The following is a 10,145-nucleotide window of genomic DNA, read 5'->3' on the forward strand; positions in this document are numbered from 1 at the left end:
CACGCTCTTCCTCAGAGACCGACTCACCACTAGCTCGCCCTCCTCCACCCCGCCGCCTCCTGCCCCCCCCCNCCCCCCCCCCACCGTCCGCTTGCTTCTTCTCTTCAAATCAGACCTCACCATGAGGGCCGTCGTTCAGCGGGTAAAGGGCGCCACCGTCCACGGTCAGTCTCACCCGCATCTTGGAGCGGCAGAAACGACAAACGGCCGCACCGCTCGCTGATACCCATCCATCGCTCTCATTCCACCTTGCTCTGTGCGTCGCCTCTGACCTTTCGCCCGGCGAGCAGTCGATGGGAAGCTCGTCTCGTCCATCGGACCGGGCATCGTCGCCCTAATCGGCATATCCACCGGTAGGTCACCGTGACCTCGACGTCCAGCCGCGGCGCTGCATCACACAACGCACCCTCGCCCTCACACCATGAGCACCTTTCCCCGTCATATCGACCTCAGAGGACACGGCGGCCGAGATTGTACCGCTCGCCAACAAGATTCTCACCACCAAGTTGTGGAACGATAACCAGGAACGGGCCCAGATCCAGGTACCGTCCCAGTACCTCTCCTCGTCCTCGAGCGATACTGACGCCACCACCGCGGCAGCATCAGCACCACCATCCTCCTCTTCCAACGGCGACACCACCGGCGGCGACGCGGCGGCGCCAAAGGATCGCGCCGAGCAGGTATGGGGCGGCAAGCCGTGGAAAAAGTCCGTCGTCGAGCTGGGCGGAGAGGTGCTGTGCGTCTCGCAGTTCACCCTCTTCGCGCGCACCGTCAAGGGCACCAAACCGGACTTCCACCGCGCCATGGGCGGCCAGCAGGCCAAGACCATCTACGACGCCTTCCTCCAGAAACTCGCAGACTCGTACAGCCCAGACCGCATCAAGGACGGCGCGTTTGGAGAGATGATGGACGTCTCGCTCACCAACGACGGTCCCGTCACGATACTCCTCGACACTGCCGAGAAAAAGTAACTGGGGGCGCGCGCGGTGTTGCACCGCCCTTCGCGACGTCGCCGTGGCGGTTCCTTCATTACTTGCAATGACCAGGGACGACGTCTCGACGATCTAGCATCGCCCCTGCTCGACATCCTGCTGATGCTGCTCGTCATCGTCATCATCGCCCTCGGTGGGCAGCAGGAACTCGTCAATCCTCTGCCGCATCTCGTTCCTGCCCACCTTGCGCGGCACCTGACCCTGCTGCGATGCAGCGCCAGCCGCCATCTGCCGCCTACCCCCGTCAGCCGCGGCGTCCAGCGACGCCTCGATATCCGCGTCCGTCTCGGCCACCTGCCCATCCCATCCGCCTGCGTCGCCCGCCCCTTTCGACGCTGCATCGACGGCATCGGCGTCGGAGAGGCGATGCCGCACGTTGGACAGGACGTAAGGCGGCAGCAGCATGCTTGCGTCCGCGTCCCTCTGTCCGCCTCCGCGATCCGTCGCGTGGACCAGCAAAGGCCGCTCGGGCGTCTCGAGCATCAGGATGCAGGCGTAGCACAGCAATGATGCAAGGTCCACCCGGTCGTCGGTCTCCTGCGCCCGCGCTGCGGGCTCTTTCTTGACCTCATCCGAGATGCCATCGAGGGTCGAGATGGTGATCTCGTTCTTCCAGTCCTTTGCGCCCTGGCCCGCCGGCATGTAGCAGAGCGGACAGGCCCGTCGAGTCTCGCTGGCGGCCCACCGTGGCAGGCTGCGCGCAGCGTGGGCGAGCCGGCTGCCCCGCGCCCCGACGCGCGGCTCGAGCACCATCGAGCTTCCATTCGACGCCGCTTCCTTGGCCTTGGCTTTGCGCGCCTTGCGCCCCAGCGGCGCTGATGGCCCTACCTGCTCAAACGCAGGCACGCTGATCGGAGGCGCTGTCGTCGTCGTCGTCGTCGTCGCCGGTGCGGCAGTTGCTGCTGGTGCCGGTGTCAGTGCCGGTGCCGTTGCCGTTGCTAGTGGTTCGGAGCCTTCCTCAGGCTTGAGGACGAGCTTGCTGCCAGTCTTGCCAATCGTGCTGACAGTCGAGGGTACGCCTCGTTCGAGATTGAGGATGAAGGCTGTCGGCGGAGGCAGTCGGGATGGACACACATCCGGGTAAGCACGGAGCCGTGCCAGGGGTCGGGAGGGCAAGGCACGACGCGCGACTCGACTCACTCTCAGTCAGGCGGCCGATGCTGCTCTTGTCCATCAGCGGCTCGCCAGATGCATTGTAGGCCGAGCCGGCCGGCACTGCTGACGGCACCAGGTCCTGGTCCGGAAGCCAGCGGACGTTGTTGGCCTCGGCGAAGAACTTGACCTCCTGGATCAGATGGGTCTTGAGCGGTCTAGCCACGAGCAGGTCTGCACGGGTCGACAGGAGGGGAAGACGGCAGGTCAGAACGACGGTCAACGACGCTCGAGGTACGGCGGCGACGTTCCGCATGCTCACCATCGATCCAGACGGCGTCGGAGCCCTCGATGGGCAGTTTGTGGCCCCCGCCCTTTGCGAGCGACTCGATGAGGCGGATCGAGAGGCGCGTGCCGCTCTCTCCGAGCATGAGGGCCGAGCAGCCACGCCTGGTGGCCTCGCGACGGAGCAGGTAGTTGACGAGGATGCGGTGGAGATCCTCGGTCCTCGTCCTAGCCGAAGCGATGCCGGTGCGCGGAGTGTCCTCGGGGTGAAGCGACGCAAACAGGGATCGCAGCGCTGCCCTGCGGTCGTCGACACGCACCGTCGAGGGCGAGAGCAAGCGATCTGGCCCGGACTCTGCGCTGCAGGCGACCGCGCAGCCGCCTTCGCTTTCGCCGTCCGCTAGATAGACGTCCTCCAGCTTGAGGCCGACGAATTCAAAGTCGTCGCAGGCCTCGGCTTCGAAGAGAGCGCGCGCGTCTGCGGTCCGATCGCGGCCGTCGGGGATGATGGCGCTGTCGTCGATGAAGATGACGTAGACCTTGGCCACCTCCGAGGTCCTGCCGAGGCCCGCGTTCAAGGCGGACATCTTACTGGTCACCGAGCCGGTGCCGTCATCGTTCTCGGTGGCGTTTTCCCTCTCTTTCTCGGTGCGCCCTCGCTGGTTGTCGGGGCGGAAGTATTGGGTGGCGGTGCGGAGGAGGACGGAGCTGGATAGGCCGGCGCTGAAGCCGAGGGCGAGGCTGGCATTGACGGCCTGGCGATCATTGTGGCCTGAAGCGGGCGTGGTGGCTGCGCGGCTGATGAACCGTGCGATGCCGGCGCCTCGTGCGGCCTCGAGGCCTGCCTTTGTCTTTTGGTCGAAGTTTGCCCTTGCGCAGGGCAGGCAGTAGCTGGCGTCGCGGAAGTGGGCGGTGGCGGTGGCGGTGCGGCAGCGGTAGCACTGGACCTGGGGTTGGTGCGCTTTGCTTGCTGCGGCGGTGTCTGGTGGCGGATCTTCTGGCTGTGGGCACGGCATGACGGCTGAGCGACGAAGGGAAGGGTTTGCCTGTGTGGTGTTGAGCGAGAGGGAGGGGAAACGGCGGGAGAGGGCAAAGAGGGGAGAGCGAGTAGCGACAAGAAGCCAACCAACCTCGAGCAAAGACGTCGCCTCGCCGCCAACTTTTTTTCTGGCGCAGAGGCCATCAGCCGACGTTGCGTGGAGGGCGCAGCGTGGGCTCAACTCGCCTCGTTGGACCCTCGCCATCTTCGTCGACCTCCAGACCACCACCGCCACCGCCGCCATCGCTATTGCCGTTCCTCCAAGGCCGCTCTTCGTCGCCTCCGCCACCTCCCCGCCCAACATGCCCACAACGATGCGCAAGCGGCAGCGCAAGGCCGACCCGCTACCGACCCCCGACCGCCCCTACCTCGCCCTCGGCCTCGAGGGAAGCGCCAACAAGCTCGGCGCCGGCGTCGTCCTGCACAAGCCCCTCGACCCGGCATCGCCGCTCGGCAAGGGCGCCACCATCTCATCCCGCGCAGTCGGTCAGGTAGAGGTCCTCTCAAACGTACGACACACCTACGTCACCCCGCCAGGGCACGGCTTCCAGCCCTCGGACACAGCCAAGCACCACAAGGAGTGGATCATCAAGGTCGTCAAGGAGGCGGTGCGCAGGAGCGGCCTCGACAGCCTCGACGACGTCGACTGCATATGCTACACAAAGGGTCCCGGAATGGGCGCACCCCTCCAGTCGGTCGCCCTCGTCGCCAGGACCCTCTCGCTCCTCTACCGCAAGCCCCTCGTCGGCGTCAACCACTGCGTCGGCCACATTGAAATGGGCCGCACCATCACCGGCGCGGCCAACCCCGTCGTCCTCTACGTCAGCGGCGGCAACACCCAGGTCATTGCCTACTCGGCCCAGCGCTACCGCATCTTTGGCGAGACGCTCGACATTGCCGTCGGCAACTGCCTCGACCGCTTCGCCCGCGTCATCGGCCTCAGCAACGACCCCAGCCCGGGGCAGAACATCGAAAAGGAGGCCAAGAAGGGCAAGCGGCTCGTACCCCTGCCGTACGCGACAAAGGGCATGGACGTCTCGCTCGCCGGCATCCTCAGCGCCACCGAGGCCTACACGCGCGACAAGAGGTTCCGACCCAACGCGCCCCGGTCACACGACGACGCTCCCGTCGGCAGCCTCGCAAACGGCCAGACGTGGAGCGGGGAGGGAGGAGGCAAGCACATCGTCAACCTCGGCGCCGACCCAGCGCGCGCGACAGAGACGGAACCCGAGGGCGAGACGACGGCCGACGCGGACGACGTGAACGCCACACTAGACGACTCCAAGGTCGACGTCTCGCAGGCGGGCATCGAGCAGCTCGACGCATCAGTAGACGTCATCACCCCGGCCGACCTGTGCTTCAGCCTGCAAGAGCACATCTTCTCGATGCTGGTCGAGATCACCGAGCGTGCCATGGCCCACATCGGGAGCAAGGAGGTGCTCATCGTGGGGGGCGTGGGCAGCAACGAGCGTCTGCAGCAGATGATGGGCATCATGGCGGGCGAGCGCGGCGGCAGCGTGTTTGCCACCGACGAGAGGTGAGTGGTCGCGGTCGTGGTGTTGCGGTCATCGTGGCGAGAAAGGACATCGCTGACCTGCAAGAGACCCTGCCCCACTACTTCTGCGCCCGATACCTTCAGGTTCTGCATCGACAACGGCATCATGATCGCCCACGCGGGCCTACTGTCGCATCGCATGGGCCTCGAGACGACGCTCGAAAAGAGCACCGTCACGCAGCGGTTCCGCACCGATGCTCCCCTGATTTCGGTGAGTGGTCAGGCTGCCAATCTGTGGTCGATGGCGATGTAGCACAACACGGCGGCTGATTCGGTCCTCGGCCATCTCGCTCTTCTTCACTTTCTTGTGGCAGTGGCGAGCATGATGTGGTGGGAGACATGGTTCACGGCCGCACCTTGTAGTCTTTGCCGGGCCACTTTGGCGAAGCCCATGACACGATGAACGAACCCGCATGCTTGAGGGCGACTCTGGCTTTACCGCGTTGGGAAGACGAGGGTGCAGACTGTGCTGAGGCCGTGTTGCTGCCGCCGCCAGGGCTGAGCACCGCCGTCGCTTGGCAGTGAGAGCAGCAGAGTGTGAGATGGTGGCGAAAGGAGAGGGAAGCAGAAGGGAATGGCCGGGTGTGTTGACTGTGGCCAGCCAGGCAGGGCCAGGGCGAGTTGCGCAAGGGCCACCCACCCAACGCCAAATCCGCTTGCCGGTCTGTGCCTCGACCCGCTCGACCCCACCTGGCCCGTTCCTCGACCACCACCACCACCACCCGAACCACCACCACCACCACCTTAGACCGCTATACCAGCTCATCTTTTGCAGCTGTTGTACTGCACCTGGAGTCGACTCCCTTGTGGCCGTCTCCTCAGCTCTCGATCAGCCTCGAGCGTTCCTGGCAGCTTGCATCAACGAAAGCTGCAAACAGCAGGGTCGACACAGCAGCGCCTTCGACAACTTGACATTGGCAGACTCCTTTCCGCCCGCTTTCGACACTGCAGCCATCCTGCCTCGGCTCATTCCGATACTCAGTGCACCGCTCGCCCGCCGATACCCCTTAACTGAGCCCGACCGGCCCAAGCAATGTCTACGATATCCACGCCCCAAGTCGGTGGCACCTCGTCTGCCTTTGGCTCGCCCAGCGGAGCCGGCACCATGTCCTCGCCTCGGCCAACGATCCCACCACCGTCCTTTGCGCCGGGGCCATCGAATGCGGCGGGGAATGCCGGTCCACCGCAGCCCAACTCTACCTTTCGCCGGCTGGTGTGGTCCGGCACCATCCCCATTGCCGTCTCCCTGGACCCGTCGGATCTACCCCCCGGCTCGGACCAGGCACTCGCTTCGACCTACCTCATCGTGCCGCGCGTCTCGTACCTGCCCCTCATTGTGGAAGAGGTGCGGCGGTCGATGGTCGAGCTGGTGCTCGACGACAATGCACTTGCGGCGGTCGATGAGCGGGAATGGTGGTTCGAGTACGAGGGGCAACCGCTCAGGTGGTAAGTCTAGTCGGCGGCTTCGAAGAGCTTCCCAAGTCGAGCACCGAGGCAAGCACCTGCGACACGAGGCGCTGACCAGATCGACCACTCCCTGCCACCTCTCGCAGGCACTGGCCGATCGGATTGCTGTACGACTACCACACGAGCAATCCGGCCGCTTCGACGATAGCGACGAGCGCGGCGGGCACTGCGGGTGCGCCTCCGGCATCGCGCTTTGACGGCCTCCTCGCCTCGTCGGCCTCAGTTATTCCGCCAGCCATCAGCCCGACGACGTCACGGCAAGCCGAGGTATCGGCGTTGGGGCGTCTGCCCTGGCAGATCCGGCTACGGCTGAGCAAGCCGCCTCTGGACAAGCTGCACTCCAAGTCCGGCGTAGACATCTGCAAGACGAGCTTCATGTCGATGATCAAGGAGGCCGACTTTGTGCGGTACGGCAGCACGAAAAAGGTCGTCAACCTGCGGAGGCAGGAGCAGGACGCCCTGTGGGAGGGTGTGGTCCAGCGTGAGTGCCGAGGCGGATTTTCGTCGACAGTGCTCGACCTACTAGAGCAAGTGACTGACCGCGGTCTTCGATCTCTCGACACCTTGCTATCCTGCTCCTGATCGCGCTCGTGCAGACGACTTTGACGCGTACTGGGCGGTGGCGCACAAGCTCGTGCCCAGCACGCAGCCGCTGTCGACCTCGAGCAGCGCCGAGGCGGAGCGGGAATACCTGAGCCGTGCGGCGGCGCTGCGCAGCGGAGGGTCCTCTGCCGCGCTCTCGGAGGAGAAGCCGGGCGGCTCGGTGGGGATGCCGCGGCAGGCCTCATTCACCTCGCAGTCGAACGAGTCGCAGGCGAGCCTGGCGCCCAGCATGGTCTCGACCATGACCGGCGCCACGTCGTCGGACGCGCACGGAGGGACGATGACGCCGTCGGGCGCAGCGGCTACCAGCAGCAGCGGCGGCATCCGGAGCGTGCCGATCCGCATCCTGCTGCCGGACGGTGCCCCCTCTGTCCAGGAGCCGGTGGCGCCGCTGCTCGAGGACGGCAGGCCGGCGACGCTGGCGACGCTGCTATCGGGCCTCTTCCCGCTCCTCTTTCCGCCTCCGCCGTCGTTTTCGAGCTTTCAGGCGGCCAGCCCGCCGCTGGCGTACGCCGTGATCCAGGGGGTGCGGATGCCGCTCGACGCCGAGGTCGGGTGGCTCGGGTCGACGATGCTCAGCCCGGACGGCTGGCTCACCATCGTCATCGGCCTGTTGCCTCAAGGCGCTCCAGCATGAGGTGCACAGTGCAGGGGTCGGCGGTATCGACGCGAGGAACTGCCGCTGCTCCCATCCCAGCCAGTCGTTCTCGCACAAGCGCCGTGGTCAAGGCAACCCTGTGGGCTGCGGTACCCTTTGCCTTTGCACATGGACCTTATCCTATCGCCCGATGCCTGCCTCTGTCGGCACCCACACATAGATGTCCGTAGCGCCTGTTCAGTCCATCCAAGGGGTCCGTCAATGGGAATCTGAAGCAGAGGGGTTTTAGTAGGTGGCGGATGGGGTCGTCCGGGCGGCAATCGATTGTCAATTGACGCCCGATTTTGCCCGATGTGTGCGGGGTGGAGCAGGCCATGGCGGGCAGGCCCTCTGGCCCTGAGAGGCGTCGCCCGACGCGCGCGTTTGGCCGTCGGTGGCCGCTTGCCTTCCTACCCGCTCCTTCCAGCCAGCCACCAGCCACCTTTGAGCCCCTGTCCATCCAGGCTCGCCACGCACAGCAGCCTGTTCACCACCACTGCCGCCCCATCCACGCATTGCTGTGCTGCCACCGCTGATTCGCCAATCGCTGCTGCTGCCACGGACAACACCCACGACGACGACGACGACGACAGCGACGCCAAGGCTCGATCCGATGTACATTCCCCGTCGGCTTTAACCTGGCCGACCAAACGAGCGGAGAGCGTCAGCAGCGAACGATCCGCCAAGCCGAGCTGAGCTGACTGTACGGCGCCACGGGGTCCAGGACACAAGGTCCACGGACGCCTCCCATCATCTCTCGGCCACATCGACATCCAGTCATCCGGCTCGGACGAGTCGCTGGACCGTGACCCGACTGCTGCTCCCCACGAGATTGCCCGCACCAGCCCACGGATCATCGACCCCCTCGCCCCCCAGCGTTCGGCCAAGCCGCCCTCTCCTGGCTGCTGCGCCGCGTCCATCCGCCTTTCGGCCAAAGTCGCTTGCCGGTGCCGTCGCTGCCGCAGCTTTCCCTCGCCATGAACCAGCAGGGTCAAGGCTCAGGTCCTAGCGGCCAGCCGGGCGCGGGCACACCTGGACTACCATCACAACAACTGCCGCAGCAGCAGCAGCAGCAGCAGCAACAGCAGCCAGGCACTCCGCAGCAGCAGACTGGCCAGCTCGCCGGATTGCAGGGACAGAACGCCGGCACCCTCCAGGCTCAGCAGTACAAGGCGGCGCTGATGCAGGCGCAGCAACAGCAGCTCCAGGCCATGCGGGCCAACCAGGCCGCCCAGGCGCGCAACCCCGGCCAAGCTCAGCCCCGGCCTCCAAACGGTCAAGCTCAGCCACAGCCGCAGCAGCAGCCTCAGCAGCAGCAACTCCCCTTCCAGCAGCCACAGCCGCAGCAGCAGCAGCAACAGCAGCAGGGCCAGGCGCCAGGGCAGGTGCCCGGTCTACAGGGCCTGCAGGCGCTGCTACAGAACAATCCGGAGCGCCTTGCTGCTTTCGTCAATGCGGCGAGGGAGGGAAAGGTCAGCCAGGAGCAGCTGGCGCAGCTCCGCGTCCTGCTCGGCGCTCATCAGGCTCAGCAGCAACAGCTTCAGCAGCAGCAGCAACAGCAACAGCAGCAGGTGCGGCCGCCTCAGCCCAATATGCCCCAGATCTCGCCTCAACCGCCGCAACCACAGCAGCAGCAGCAACAGCAAGCGCCGACTCCTCAACAGCAGCAGCAACAGCAGCCCCAGGCAAACACACAGATGGCCGATACGATGTTGCAGCAGGTCCAGCAGCAGCAGCAGCAGCAGCAGCAGATGCCAAGGCCGCCGAACATGATGCAGCAACCACAACAGCAGCCGCAGCCGCAGCAGCCACAGCCACAGCCACAGCAGGGCATGGCGCGGCCTCCACAGGCAGGAGCGACGGCGAATGCTCCGGGCGCGGTCGCCAGGCCTCCGGGCACGCCAGCTGCCAACCAAGGCCCTCAGAACGAGGCTGCGCTCATGGAGCAGTTCAACCGCTTCTCGCAGCCCATGCGGATGAAGGTGCAAGCGCTGGAGAACGCGCTCAAGAACCAGAACCTGACGCCCGAGCAGAGGCAGCAGTACACCAACGCGCTCAACGAGTCACGCACGCAGCTGCAGAACCTGGCCAAGCAGATCCATCTTCTGCGGGAATCGATGCGGCAGAAACAGGCTCAGGCACAGACGCAAGCGCAACAGGCACAAGCACAGACTCAGTCGCCCGCACCCGCCGGTCCTTTGTCGCAGCCTGCTCAGGCTCAGGTCACGGGGCAGCAGCAGCCGCAACAGCCGCCGCCAGGGACGCCGCAGCAGCCCGGCGGTCCTGGCGCATCCGCACCAGGTAAGGCGACGCCACAGGCCGCAGCCACGACCGCAGCCAAGCCAAAGGCCTCGGCCAAGAAGGCTGCCGGTGGCAAGGCGGGTCAGGCCAAGGAGACGGCGGCGGCCAAGAAAGCTGCGGCTGCTGCGGCAAAGGCGAGCGCGGCGGCCTCCCCGGCTGCACCGGCGGCAGCAT

General features: G+C 65.8%; 5 protein-coding genes across 5 annotated transcripts in view; 4 read left to right on the forward strand and 1 right to left on the reverse strand.

Moving 5' to 3' along the window:
• Positions 1–121: 121 nt before the first annotated feature.
• On the forward strand, positions 122–971 carry PFL1_01653 (uncharacterized protein; the record flags this gene model as incomplete). Its single annotated transcript, XM_007879163.1, has 3 exons — positions 122–164; positions 291–353; positions 454–971. The coding sequence occupies 3 exons, from the start codon at positions 122–124 to the stop codon at positions 969–971; spliced, it is 624 nt and encodes a 207-aa protein (XP_007877354.1).
• A 93-nt stretch (positions 972–1,064) lies between these two features.
• Positions 1,065–3,385, reverse strand: PFL1_01654 (uncharacterized protein; the record flags this gene model as incomplete). Its single annotated transcript, XM_007879164.1, has 3 exons — positions 1,065–2,035; positions 2,133–2,318; positions 2,407–3,385. The coding sequence occupies 3 exons, from the start codon at positions 3,383–3,385 to the stop codon at positions 1,065–1,067; spliced, it is 2,136 nt and encodes a 711-aa protein (XP_007877355.1).
• A 325-nt stretch (positions 3,386–3,710) lies between these two features.
• On the forward strand, positions 3,711–5,289 carry PFL1_01655 (uncharacterized protein; the record flags this gene model as incomplete). The annotated part of the gene is made up of 3 exons (XM_007879165.1): positions 3,711–4,945; positions 5,048–5,174; positions 5,278–5,289. The coding sequence occupies 3 exons, from the start codon at positions 3,711–3,713 to the stop codon at positions 5,287–5,289; spliced, it is 1,374 nt and encodes a 457-aa protein (XP_007877356.1).
• Positions 5,290–5,996: 707 nt separating this feature from the next.
• On the forward strand, positions 5,997–7,670 carry PFL1_01656 (uncharacterized protein; the record flags this gene model as incomplete). Its single annotated transcript, XM_007879166.1, has 3 exons — positions 5,997–6,409; positions 6,517–6,911; positions 7,027–7,670. 3 exons carry the CDS (start codon positions 5,997–5,999, stop codon positions 7,668–7,670), a joined length of 1,452 nt encoding a protein of 483 aa, XP_007877357.1.
• A 977-nt stretch (positions 7,671–8,647) lies between these two features.
• The window catches only part of PFL1_01657 (uncharacterized protein), a gene marked incomplete at both ends in the record, with an annotated part of 3,162 nt that continues 1,664 nt past the window's right edge, over positions 8,648–10,145 (forward strand). Inside the window, one exon of the mRNA XM_007879167.1 lies at positions 8,648–10,052. Coding sequence (XP_007877358.1) covers positions 8,648–10,052 — 1,405 coding nt within the window. The remainder of the gene's footprint in view (positions 10,053–10,145) is intronic.

The sequence above is a fragment of the Pseudozyma flocculosa genome, assembly GCF_000417875.1.
Source record: "Pseudozyma flocculosa PF-1 unplaced genomic scaffold scaffold00004, whole genome shotgun sequence".
In the NCBI taxonomy this organism is placed as follows: Eukaryota; Fungi; Basidiomycota; class Ustilaginomycetes; order Ustilaginales; family Ustilaginaceae; genus Pseudozyma; species Pseudozyma flocculosa.